Source organism: Anabrus simplex, chromosome 1, assembly GCF_040414725.1.
Source record: "Anabrus simplex isolate iqAnaSimp1 chromosome 1, ASM4041472v1, whole genome shotgun sequence".
NCBI lineage: Eukaryota > Metazoa > Arthropoda > Insecta > Orthoptera > Tettigoniidae > Anabrus > Anabrus simplex.
This window is the reverse complement of record NC_090265.1, coordinates 781,753,441-781,768,083: the sequence shown is the minus strand read 5'-3', so window position 1 is coordinate 781,768,083 and position 14,643 is coordinate 781,753,441. Positions and strand designations below refer to the sequence as shown.

At 37.6% G+C, this 14,643-nt stretch overlaps 1 protein-coding gene across 1 annotated transcript in view; it reads left to right on the top strand.

The window, feature by feature from the left end:
* The window catches only part of LOC136856943 (uncharacterized), a 245,934-nt gene that overhangs the window by 153,643 nt on the left and 77,648 nt on the right, over positions 1-14,643 (top strand). Inside the window, exon 7 of the mRNA XM_068231054.1 lies at positions 1,877-1,993. Within this exon, the coding sequence (XP_068087155.1) occupies positions 1,877-1,993 (117 nt within the window). The remainder of the gene's footprint in view (positions 1-1,876; positions 1,994-14,643) is intronic.

The window sequence follows — 14,643 nt, the reverse complement described above, 5'->3', positions numbered from 1 at the left end:
CCTGCTCCTCTTTCCATTCTCCTTTTCGTCTCCCGTTCGTATTTTCTCATAATTTGCTAATGAAATTTGGTAACACTGTGGTCTGCCAATTTCGCAATGCGTCTGCTGTTTACATTTCGAATGTTCTAGTATCTTCCTGTCTTAAACAAGTGTGTGTTAGATTTTTGGGGGATATGATGTCGTTTTATTGCGTACCATTTTAGGTACTGGAAAGTTCTCTTTAACTTGTATAATTTTTACTTGTTCCTTTTCAAAATTTCTTGCTGTTTTTGCGCGGCATTCATGTGAACGTTGTCATATTGGAACTTGAATGTAATGAGAACATTAATTTATTCCTATAGCCCTTATCTCGTACCTGAGTATACCAAAGATTTATTGTAATTTGTGTGGTTACCCTTTCTAGTGCCTGTATGAACCAAAATAAGACCTGTCAATAACTCCCTTTTTCTATGGTGTATCAAATGGTCCAATTTTACTCTCTGTTGTGAAAACATTTGTTATCTCTTTTGAAGTTGTTTCAATATATATGTTCATCTTTTCTAAACCTGTGCTTTTGGGAGTTCTCATTTCTGTGTTCTCTTTCGTTTTGCTTAGTATGTACCTACCGCGGAAATTCCCCTTGGGAAAAGGCCCATAATTGTGATCGGCACATGGCTTGGGATGTTATCTGCACTGATTGTGGTTATTTGAAGCATGACATTTGAATAGTGCCATTACCCCATACTACACGTTTCCCTGCGCTCTGCTTTGCTAAGTTCTCTGTGTGGCATACCAGCACATATTACTGGGAGTCTTTCGCTTCCTTCATATCGAACTTTCGTTGATATTTGCCAAGCGACTGCTGCAAGTACTTGGAAATACATACTCATATTTAATTATACCAATGTACCGCAACAGAATCAAACCCGGGACCCCTGTGACCAAAGGCCAGCACGCTAACCATTTAGCCATGGAGCTTGACTGTATTCCAATGATGCACATTATCGAGTGCACCGAAGGCCAAATGAAGCATTTCATCCTGGATGTGTGCAAGGTCAGGTTCAAGCCAGAGGTGGGCCTGTGATGTTTTGGGGGTGTTTTTCTTATAGTGGATTGGGCCCACTCACTGAGGTGACCACTAACATGAACCAGCATGTTTATTTAAACATTCTGGATGATTAGGTGCTCACAATGGTCCACCTTTTTCAATACTATATTATATGTAATTTAATAATATTGCATAATATCGTATTGAAAACGGTGGACCATACAGCAATAATTTAATTATATTGTGATCACAATTCAATACGGATCAAAACCATGAAGTTTATATCCTATGATTAGGTGTTGCCTTTCAGTCATCATCTGCATGATGAGTATGCTATTGATACCCTTATTTTTGAAGATGACAACAGCAAAGTTCATCCGACTGGAAGCATATGTGACTGGCTTTATGAACACTCCACCACTCTATTACACCTCGATTGGCCTGCAAAATGATCTGACTTGAACCCCACTGAAAATCTGTGGAACATGTTGAAACAGCAGAGAAAACTCCAACATGAGCATTCCCGTTTTTGGTGGATTTGCGCGATCAAATCTTCAGCAATTCACTTAACCTGGATACAATGTACCCACACAACTTTGTGGACTCACTTCCTAACTGAATCCAGGTGGTCATCAAGTCCAGAGACAGAGTTGCACAGTATTAAATGATAATTGTAATGATTTCTCCAGGGATGTCCGCTGAGCTTATGTGATTACTGATGTACTAACAAACACTTTAGAAACCTTGTTTTCTGCATTTCCAGAAGTTTCCTTTGTTGTTTTTCTCTTTTTCTTCCTGGATTTTAACAATATTTCATTGTAATTACAAATATACTCTTTGTATTTTCAGATTTCATCACACTTTGCAAAATTAAATGTATCCTCCAGAAGAACAACATGGAATACGACGAGAATGATGATGACAAAGCCATCAGGATATTGAACCTTCTAAAGGGTGCTGAATATGGTCAGTTATTGCTTTTTTTAAAATTTCAATCAAGGAATACAATGCAGATCCATCAAAGTAAGGGAATGGGTTAAAGGGATTATCTAATTACATTTTGCCTTAAACTTTTTAAAAAAAAGTTACATGTTCACGATAAAAATAGAAAATTTGCTTATGTCTTTGTCTATTCCTAATATTAATTATCAGTCTCTCATTTTATATCATTTTATTTTCATATTATGAATTTTGTTCTAAATACTGTATTTCTCAGAAAGATGTATTCAGTTTTTTAATATCTCAGGAAATCAATATTTATCTGCATTTATTCGCTATCAGTTCCCTTACCACCCTCAAAGATACATAGCAGTTTTTACATTCCTCAACAATTACATTGAACCCATCCCATAGGCCATAAGCTATGGAACTGGGGTTACTGTGTTAGTGTGTAATAGCAGTAGAAGAAATCACAGCCTTGGAGTTAAACACTACCAGTTGTGTTTTTATCACCACATTGGCCTTTCAAGTTACTGTATAACCTTTAAATTGTCCTGCCTGTGGAAACTAATTAAAGATTAAGAAAATACTCTAAAAGTACCTGGAAGAGAGACATTTAATTAATAAATAAATGTTTTATTTACCAGTTATTTTTGAATGTTAATAACCTTTTCTGTTTTTCTTTTCCACTTCCAAAGCCATACTGTTCCTCTTGCAACTCTCCTACCTTTCTCCTCATTCTCCTCTCTAATATCCTTTATAGATAGAACCGGAAGATCTACAGTGGACGCAATCTTCAGCATGAAGAAATTAAGGGAAAAGAACTGGGAATATGAAAGGTTCTGGTCATAACTTTCATAGATCTATACATACATTTCCATTTATTTAGGAACAATGTTCTGTAATTACAGGCTGCCATTAAGAACAGGGTTAAACTATCAAATTTTATCTACACAGTTCTATTAATGAAAGAAAACTCTAAATTTTAAAGAAACAGTGCTCTGTATTCTAATTTAAGATTCAAAGGCCTCGGACATTTTACAGCAACAAGGGAAATACATCAGCAACAAATAGGTGCATGCAACGCTCTTTGCTGAGCCAACATTAGCTACATTTTAAAGATGCAGGATCTGTAATCTGAAATGATGCATTGTTTATGTGGCAGTACTAAAACAGCAGTGGTAATTGATTGAAAGTTCTTTTAATTTATTGTCTTAAAAATTATTTTTCTTGTTGTATAAGATTTTCTTTTGTTTGGACCTTTGAACTTGGAAGAATTCTGCTTTAGAAACTATTTTTTATGTGTTGTATCAAAATATCATTTATCTGTGAATTTTAGTATTTTCGTTTGTTATAAAAATTTGTGAAACGGCGTGTACCTACACGTGCAGTTCTAGAAGCGCATTTCCTATTGCATAAACAAAGACTTTTCTTGAACATTTATCAGCAAGAAGGAAAAGACTTTTGATTGGAGAAAATAAGATCAAATGTAATTGGTGAATATGACCATCATCTGACCATCTTAGAGAGTAAACGTGCTCCTCCTTCGGTCCCGTCATGGGATACCTGGTCACAGGGTAAGCACAGTTTCTACGTTTATTCAGGTTTTTAACTTCATTTAAATGTAATAATTTATTTTCCATGCGCAGGAGTTTATCCTCAAGATTCACGTTCACCGGTAAATTTGTCGAAATGACTTAGATTTTCAGCTAACATCTTGTACCTTTTGTCTCGGATGCAATTCCTTTTTTTTTTTTTTACCTTGTAACTAACAATGTAATTAACTTTTCCCTTGGGTTTGCCTCCCAGTATTTGTGTGTCATCTTCCATAAGTACTTACTATGCTCATTACCTGAAGTGTTTTAGGTAGTGATGCAAGTTTTCTGTACCGTACCTCTGTGTCTGGTCTTATTTCTACTTTGTGTAGATTAAGATTAGCCCTCATTTTAATAGTCATGTATCGTTGGATAATTTACTTCCATTCAAACCTGTGATTAAATTTCTTTTGTCCATTGCGCATATCTACAGGCACTGTTAACACTTAAATTTACCTTTGTAAATACCTTTTTTAAGTTTTGATTTGTTCTTTCTATTATGAGTTTTGCCTTGTTTCCTCTTTCTTGATATAAATATGTGTAATCCAAGGGCAGTTACCCTCTAAGTTTTCTTTCTTTCCAAAACGCTACGTTCCATTACCTCTCAGGGTTCCATGCCGCTTTCCACATCCATGCTGTAGTTGTCATGTTTCCTAACCTGTTAATTACGTTTTGTGGTGCAATGCTTTTGTTGAACTTTAAGTTTTCTTTTACTGTGCTTACAATTTCATAAAAAATTATTATTTTATTTGTGTAATCAAGCCACAAACGGTTACAGAAACAACAAAATCAGTTAAATTTAAACATACATTAACCCCAGGGTAACTGACAGGTAGCTATTTACTAGTTATATCCTGCTATGTTAGTATTAATGGCACTTGTTGCAGTACAGACATCATTAGATTGTCCATGACAAGAACAAATTGTTTTCTAAAGTGTGAGGGAACCAGCTCCCTATTTTATTGTATTCCATTATGCAAATATCTGGAAGAATAAGAAAGAACAAGACAAAGATTATCTCTTCCTTTTTCCTTAATTCCAAACTGACAACATGAAAATGTCAATAGGACAAGCATGATAATTAGTGCTTGGAAGTTCATGCATTTGCATGGTTTTTTTATAGGGGTTAAAATGTATGCTTATACATTATGTGCACAAATTATGGAATTTTCAGTCATTTGAACATGCTTTTATGGTGCATATAACTGCATATTTTTGTGATTTTGATAAATGCATCATAAAAATTTAATATTTTAGTGCCTATACGGCATATTTCAATCAGTTTAATGGTTATTATTTTTTAAACAGCTTTCTCATCTGGTTGATGTTGGTAGTAATGTTACGCATGATGACGCAACTTGTCATGTGGTGAGGAGTTATGATGTCACACAGTGAATCCCCTGTTTCATCATCTTCACTCACGTTTTGTGCTTAGCTGTCGACTGGCTGTCCATTGAGTTTACTTATTCTCTTTGCATTGAGTCGTGTAACGGTGTTGTGAACGGGTTGTGACCAAACTATGTTTTGCATATAAAGTGTCCGTTAAAAAGTACTTTAAATGCCGAAAATAAGAGCAACTTCGAGTTATAGATTAACTAATTTACAGAAGGTGTTTTCAGGTGACTTGATATCTACAGATAATAGGGTACTGTTCTGTAGAGCATGTGAGAAAACTATAGGGAGTGAGAAAAGATTTCAAGTAGTTCAACACATAAACACAGCAAAACATTAGGAGAATTTAACTAGCAAACTTGCAGATAAAGAGCCTGTTCAAAACCAACTATTTGAGTGTTTAGGAAGTAGGATTAGTGAATTTTCTTATGACTTGTGCCAAGCATTTTTAGCTGCTGATATTCCCTTGTATAAAATTAATAACCCCACATTAAAACATTTCCTTGCCAAATACACTCGACAATACGTGCCTGAAGCTAGTACATTGCATAAGACTTACGTAGGGCGTTGTTACAATAACGTATTGTCAAATTTGCAAATTGAATTAGCGGATCACTTTGTATGGTTGTCTATTGATGAAACCACTGATTCTGAGGGCCGATTTATTGCTAATATAATAGTGGGCACCTTAAATAAGGAACAAAAGATGGTACCATATCTTCTTAATGTGTGTGAATTGGCGGCCACTAACAATGTAACTGTAACGCAGTGTGTGATGGACTCATTGAAGTTATTATGGCCATCTGGAATCAAATATGACCAGTTACTTTTATTTGTTACCGATGCAGGTACTCATATGGTAAAATCAGGACAAACACTGAAAGGCATTTTTTCTAACTTAATTCATATAACTTGTTTGGCACATGCTCTTAATCGCATTGCTGAGACAATACGCAATTCTTTCCCATTGGTAGATCGATTTGTGGCTTGTTCAAATAAATTTTTTGTTAAATCTCCTTCAAGAGTCGAGTTGTTTAGATCAACAACACCCAATATCCCACTTCCTCCTGAGCCAGTGTTAATATGATGGGGAACATGGCTGGATGCAGCTTTGTATTATGCTCAACACATAGAAGTATTCAAAGAGGTTGTTAATTCATTGGACTCGAATGAAGCTGCATCAATACAAACAGTGCAAAATATTCTATCAGGCAATGAGTTAGAAGAGAATCTTGTTTTTATAAATGCCCTTTTTTTTTTTTTTTCTTTGCCAACCGCCATAATGTCACTGGAAGCTGTAGGATCTCCCTTAAAGGAAATACTGTTTTCGAAAAAACGATATCCAATCTATTCTTTTCCTGTTAGTATAGGACAAAAAGTGAAAGAAAAAATAAATCATGTAACTTCAAAAAATCCTGGTTATAAACAGTTGTGCGATATTCGAGATATTCTCGAAGGAAAACTGGATGTCACACCAAGAGACTTGCCTCTTTCTGTGAAGCAGTTATCATTTAAATATGCCCCAATAACATCTTGTGATGTGGAAAGAAGTTTTCACGTTACAAAAGTGTTTTGCGAGACAACAGATGATGTTTTTCAGTTGAAAATTTGTGCAAAGTGATGGTTGTGAACTGCAATTCATCACTCAGTATTGACAGCGGGACCATTTCTGCTTCAACCTCCAAGGAATAAATGTAAGTTTATTATCATCAATACTAACTTCACTTGTCTACTGCCATTTTTCCATTTTAATAGTGCATATTTATTGGCATATTTTCAAGTTTTTAAGTGCATATTTGCACACATATTTCTTAGATTTTTATGGCATGAACTTCCGAGCCTTAATGATAATTTTAGAACAGCAGTTAACAGAAACTTCAATCTTGTGCTCGTACTTATTATATCTATACAGATACATACGATTTTGCAATTTGTTATGAATTTCCTCCTTTCTCAGCTTTCTTTATTTGTATTTCATTATATGTTGTTTGCATTTTGTTTTGCAATGTTTTGTTCAACCGTAAGTTTTGCATTTACTGTGTTTAAATCACGAAATCTTCTTCTTCTTCTTCTTCCTCCTCTTCTTCGTCTTCTTCTTCTTCTTCTTCTTCTTCTTCTTCTTCTTCTTCTTCTTCTTCTTCTTCTTCTTATTATTATTATTATTATTATTATTATTATTATTATTATTATTATTATTATTATTATTATTATTATTATTATTACCCTTGGATTACACACATTTATTTCTAGAAAAAGGAAACAAGGCAAAACTCACAATAGAAAGAACAAATCAAATCTCAAAAAGATATTTACAAAGGTAAATTTAAGTCTTAACCACGCCTGCAGATATGCACAATGCACGAAAGAAATTTAATCACAGGTTTGAATGGAAGTAAATTATCCAACAATACATGACGATTAAAATGGGGGCTAATCCCAACTACACAAGGTAGAAATAAGACCAAACACAGAGGTACAGAAAACCTGCATCACTACCTAAATGACTTCAGGTAATGAGCATAGATTTTAAGTACTTATGTAAGATGACACAGAAATACTGGGAAACAAACCCAAGGGATAAGTTAATTACATTTTTAGTTACAAGGTCAAAAAAAAAAAAAAGGAATTGCCTCCGAGACAAAACGTACAAGATGTTAGCTGGAAAGCTAAGTCATTTAGACAAAATTAGCAGTGAACGTGAATATCGAGGATAAACTCCTGTGCATGGAAAAGAAATTATTACATTTAAATGAAGTTAAAAACTGAAATAAATGTAGAAACCGTGCTTACCCTGAGACCACGTATCCCATGACGGGACTGAAGGAGGAGCACGTCCGCTCTCTAAGATTATCAGATGATCAAAGACAGAGATCCTACCTCGCTCCTAACGAAGGAGCAGCGTAAGATCCAGAAACCGGAAATGGTGCAACCACCAAAGAGAACCAATGAGAATTTATAATTTACCCTCGACTTTCACATTCACTAATTACATTTGCTCTCATTTTCTCCAATCAAGTCTTTTCCTTCTTGCTGATAAATGTTCGAGAAAAGTCTCTGATTACACAACAGGAAACGTGCTTCTAGAACTGCACGTGTAGGTACATGCCGTTTCACAAATTTTGATTACAAACAAAAATATTACAATTCACAGATAAATTATAATTTTGATACAACACATGAAAATTAGTTTCTAAAACAGAATTCTTCCATAGTTTCTAAAACAGAATTCTTCCAAGTCCAAAGGTCCAAACAAAATAAAATCTTATACAGCAAAAAAATAATTTTTAAAACAATAAATTAAGAACTTTCAATCAATTCCCACTGCTGTCTTACTACTGCCAAAGTTTACAGGCCCTCAACATCACAGATTTTAAATTCTCCAATAATGGCAGCGAGCTTCCAAATCCAAGAAAAATCTGCCAAAATCTAAGAAGTCGTGAAATGGCAATTTGGTGCTCTTTACCACAGAAGGGGAGTGGTGTAGAACTGTATAAAGAGTACACACCGGCCATCAATTGGATTAGGCATCACTTTCTTGCAGCGAATGGCGAGACCCAATCAATATGACATCAAATATTTCTGCAGTCTGAACTACTCCAGGCAGAAGTCAGAACAGAAACCTCTGTCGCAGATGTGTCAGATAGAAAGAAACACTGGCTCACATTTTAGATTCTTGCCCCTACGGTGAAGTACAGAGAAACTCATGTAACCACAAGATAAGATCACTGATAGAACGCTGCAGTAATAAACTTCCGTGTACATGAATAAGTTCACGGTTTGTCTATAACAGGGAGTACAAGATGAACTGACATAATTGCCTTTAAAGATAACAACAAGAAAGGCTTCATTATTGATCTGACCATCCAATTCGAGCACCATGTTGGCCAGTCTACTGAAGTCCACCTTGAAAAGTGCCCACCTTACAGTTCTACAAAAATAAATACCAGCTGAATGAAGTAGAGATTATCAGCCTAATGGTTGGTGCTCCAGGCACAATACCTTGTTCATAGAATTCTGGAAGAAGTTCGAGCTGCCTAAGAATAGTTACCAGCACCATCTGTACACATTCTGAGATTTAATTAGTTCCAACCTCCATAATTTAAAAAATCCACATTACCACTATATTTCTATGTGATAAAACATTCTATATCCTGATATGCTTTACTTTGCCCATTGTGGCAACCCGTAATAGTAGTATAATTGGATGGTTCGGCCGCCTCCTCCTCCTTCTCCGGCTCCCAGGGGCCTGCTCCTCCTCCTCCTCCCGAGGGGCCTTCCCAGGGGCCTCCTTCACCGCAGCCAGGAGCCTCTTACAGTGCTGCCAACTTAACCGTACTAGCGTGAAATTTGAATTGGTAAACAAAGCCATGTGCTTTTTTTGACAGCCACGTGCTTTTTGACAGACAACAACGCATCGCTAACCTCAGTACTGCCATCTTGACGGACCTAAACCTTAGTGGTACCAACTTAACCTAACTTGCGCGAGATTTGAATTGGTAAACAAATCCACATGCTTTTTGACAGCCACGTGCTTTTTTGACAGCTATCATCAACAACAACAACGCATCGCTAACCTCAGTACTGCCATCTTGACGGGCCTAAACCTTAGTGGTACCAACTTAACCTAACTAGCGCGAGATTTGAATCAGTAAACAAATCCATGTGCTTTTTTGACAGCTGTCATCTGCCATCTTTAATCAAGAGAGCACCGTGCTGCCCTCTTTAGCTACATATTTTTGAAATGTGGTGGCGGATAATTTGATAAATGCTTTTTGATAGCAGCCATCTTTAATCGACAGAGCACCGTGCTGCGCTCTTTAGTTGAAATGTGGTGGCAGGCAATTCCACGTGACAACAGCCATCTTTAATCAAGAGAGCACAGTGCTGCACTCTTTAGTTGTAATGTGGTGGCAGCAATTTGAAAACTTCTACGTGCTCTTGTTTGGAAACAAAGCCACGTGCTTTTATTTGACAGCTACCATCCACCATCTTTAATCTACAAACCTTTAACATGTGGTGGCGGACAATTTGAAAAATTCTTTTTGACAGCAGCCATCTTTAATCAGCAGAGCACCGTGCTGGATCTTTATCGTAGTAGTAGACAATTTCTATGCCACAGCTGTCATCCGCCATCTTGCATCGCAAACCTCAGTGCCGCACTCTTTAGCTACATACCTTTGAAATATGGTGGCGGATAATTTAAAAAAATTCTACAGCAGTCATTTCTCGACGCTAATTGCACAAGCTGGTGGCTATACATGACTCCTTAAGGGTCCTTACGCAAGATGGCTGCTAGACATAGGTTTTTATGAGACGCCCTAAGGATGCTTGCGCAAGATGGCGGCTATACATGGCTCCTTATGAGACGCCTTAAGGGTGCTTACGCAAGATGGTGGTTGCTCTTATAAGACAGCTTAAGGGTGCTTGCACAAGATGGCTTGAGACGCCCTAAGGATGCTTGCGCAAGATGGCGGATATACACGGCTCCTTATGAGACGCCTTAAGGGCGCTTGTACAAGATGGTTGCTGCTCTTATGAAGAAAGCTAGCTTAGAGGCTAACGTGCCGTGCTAGTTCGATTCATTAAATTTGGGGCTTAAATGCAAAATGTTAAATATCTCGAAAACGGTGCATCGTAGAGCAAAACAGACAAAATATTTCCATGAAACACCTAGGTTCGCAGTATGAGGAACATGATAGCATAAGAAAAACATAGTCTAATGATGAGATCAACGGTTCGGTTCCTACTTAGGCCCTTTGGCATTTGCTCTGTTTTAGCTTGTACTGAAGCAAGTTTTTGTAGCAGGATCAGGTCTAGCTATGGTAGAGAGTATAACGTGCCGTGCCAGTTCGATTAATTAAATTTGGGGGTTGAAATGCAAAAGTTAAATATCTCGAAAACGGTGCATCGTAGAGCAAAACGGACAAATTTTTTCTGCCTAGTACCTCGGTTCGCAGTATCAGGAACATGATAGCAAAATAAAAACATAGTCTAATGTTGAGATCAACGGTTCAGTTCCTACTTAGGCCCTTTGGCATTTGCTCTGTTTTAGCTTGTATTGAAGCAATTTTTCGTAATTTGATCAGGTCTAGCTATGGTAGAGAGTATAACGTACCGTGCTGGTTTGATTCATTAAATTTGGGGCTTAAATGCAAAATGTTAAATATCTCAAAAGTGGTGCATCGTAGAGCAAAACGGACAAACTTTTTCTGCCTAATACCCAGATTCACAGTATTAGAAACATGATAGCATAAGAAAAAAGTAGTTTAATGATGAGATCAATGGTTCGGTTCCTACTTAGACCCCTTTGACATTGACGGCTATCTAACTCTACAAGATGGCGGTTATACATAGCTTAAGGGTGCTTGCACAAGATGGCTTGAGACGCCCTAGGGATGCTTGCGCAAGATGACGGACACAAAATGGCTGCTATACACAGCTCCTTATGAGACAGCCTAGGGGTGCTCGCACTAGATAGCGGCTACTCTTATGAAGAAAGCTAGCTTAGAGGCTACTGCGCAAGATGGCAGCTGCTGTTATGCATACGGTAGAGAGCAATTTGAAATTCCACGTGCTATTTTTTACAGCTCTCATCTTTAATCAACAGAGCATCGTGCGGGTATCTTTACAGCACTAAACCTCATACCTTTGAAATGTGGTGGTGGGTAATTTGAAAAATTCTACGTGCTTTTTCTTGACAGCAGCTATCTTTAAACAATAGCGGCTATACATAATCTGTTAAGGCCTCCTCTTATGTCACGACATAGCTCTATTGAACAAGTTTAAACCTGCATCACCAAGGGTACGTTTATGCTGCAGCTTCGCTGCTGGCGCATGGATGCTCGCCCTAGCCCCTTGCTGCTGACTATAGCCAGGCTGCTCGCCATGGAGCTTTTACCCTGCAGCAGCCACGCGCGTACGCTACTGGCAACTGTCAGCTGTAGTCGAAAATTCAAAACAGAGGAACTTACAGTTAAGGCGGTTTGTATTTTGCATAATTTGATTATAGATATAGAGGGCATGAACACTTAAACTACGAAGACGTACTTCCAAGAGCTACCTCGTCGAGGAGAAACAACACAGCTTCAGCTGAAGCTTCTGAAGTGCGGAATATATTCAGAGATTTTTTTAACGAGTGAGTCGCAGTTCTGTTGAAGAGTGTATCTTACAATAATTTGGTGTACTGAGTGTGAAATAAAATGTGTAAAATGCTTTGCCTGGATTTTTCAGTGCATTTCTACTGCGGGAGTTGATTGAAGAATGAAGCTACAAATGCTTCATTTCGTAATTTAATAGTGTACTTTTGAATAATGTAAAATAAGGGGTTATGGAGTATCTCATTTTGACTTTAGTTAGGTCCCCTTAACAAAATGTGTTTACAGTTTTAAAAAATAACTGTAGAACTTTCCATGAAAAACGAGGTACTTCATATAAATTACCTGCTTGCAATGATAAGAGGTTCCCTAAATGGCAAGAATAAAAGAACAAAGTCGACGTAATCGTTCCGCATTCTCTTGCCACGTCATTCCATAGTTTGATGATGATGCTCGTTGTTTAAAGTGAGCTAACATCTAGGTCATCGGCCCCTGATGGTACGAGATGAGACGAAATGGATTAAAAGTTATATTTAACCCACTGACTAGGATTAGAAAAATGATAATGATGAGGAAAATTATTATGAATTTGAAATTAGTGGATCTAATTAGCAATGCCTTATTTTTTTCTAAAATTAAAAAGAGTAAAACGTAATAAAATTGAATAAGGCACTGACATAGAAGTAAAATAATATATTTAATTCAAATTAAAAATACACAAAGATAAACACATAGTCAATAGAAAAAATAGGTTTTTTTGCTATATGTTTTACGTCGCACCGACATAGATAGGTCTTATGGCGACAATGGGATAGGAGAGGCCTAGGAATAGGAAAGAAGTGGCCGTGGTCTTAATTAAGGTACAGCCTCAGCATTTTCCTGGTGTGAAAATGGGAAACCAAGGAAAACCATCTTCAGGGCCGACAGTAGGGTTCGAACCCACTGTCTCCAGGATGCAAGCTCGCAGCTGCACGCCCCTAATCGCACAGCCAGCTCACCCGGTAGAGTAAAATAGTAGTTACAATAAACCAATTAAAACACAAATAGAAACTTTATTTTTAAACACGATAAAACAAGCCACTCTCCCTCATAAAACGTAGAAAAAGGCCTACTGGCTGCTCGTCACCTCGTCACTCCTTTTATCCCATATGAACCTCTTGTAATGATCCGTATGCCGCTTCTTCCATATCGCATTGTGTTCGAAGACAGGTTCAGATAGCAAGTGATCACTGAATGTGGGTATAGAGTGTGAAGAGAGGAAGAGTGGGAGAGTGGGTGACCTTGAAAGAACCAATCACAGTTCAAGTTACAGGATAGCCGGCGATGGGCCAGGCTCGAAAATCAAACGTGTTTGAGACCATGGATGTGGCGAGGATAGCAGCCAGCAGTGCAGCTATGATCCAGGCTCCAGGGTAAAAGCACTGATTGAGATCCATTGGTTTGTTTCATCATCGCCTAACATCGAGCAGCGAAGCTGGGCGATGTGCCAGCAGCCAGGCTGCAGCATAAACGTACCCTAAGGCAAGAGTGTGCGGCGATAACATTATTATGCAAGTTTAGACTTGCAAATCACAAAAGAAGTGATTGAAACATAACAAGACCAGAATCGAACACTGCACTGGATGTCGTTAACTTCATCATGTGAACGGAACATTGATTGAAGTGTTCAGAATACTAAATAAGTGATCAAGACTAAAATAGAACACTGTACTCGATACAACATGTGTTTAGAACATGTCAGCGGGTGCCTTTGTTCTAAGAAGATTAGATTAGCCTAAAGCACATTCCTTGTAGGGCTAAAGGGCTAATAGGCTAAAGGGCTAATGGGCAAAAGGGTTAAAGGGCTAATGGGCTAGGGTGCCTCTCCTCTCTTTATCCGGGCTTGAGACCGGCTCTACAATTAGAGGCGGGTTAACACCCTAAGGAAGGGAGAATGTTGGAAAATAATCTATACGAATATAGCTACTCGATCGACTATATACTACAGAAAGATGACTTAGGTGAGGGTAAGCGCTGGGATTGTAGGAAGGTGTTTAAGTTGTTGTACTGTCGAGAGGGAGAGAGAGTACTTAATAATACCTACACGACGTAATTCATGCTCTATTTCAAAAATATCTGCTTTGTACTGTATGTAACCAGCATCATGATAGGCTCTTAGCAGTTGTAAACGTTTCACGAGTACGTTGGGGTCTTTACAGTATCTTATATCTACATAGGGTAACGGAGGCTTGTTGTGAACATTGAGTCTATATGCAGACAATTGATTGTAGGGACTTTTTTTGATGTAATACGTGCTTCGGCAGTAGTGTTTCTAGGTACAAACTTGTTTCGATAGCAATGAAGCGTTGAAATGTTCTTCTTCTTTATCTTGCATCTCTTCTTGAGATGTTTGCACTGCGACAGAATGTGTAGGAGGCTTAGGAAATGAAGTAAAATCATCAAACTGTAATGGCAATGAAACATTAAGATTTCCTTCTTCTTCTACTTTCCCTTTACTACTGTTTTGATCAACATCATTATCCTTATTATCATAATAATGATCTTGCCTCTCTTTAACTTGAAATTTGTGCTTAGTAACAGAACTCGTAGCAGGTCT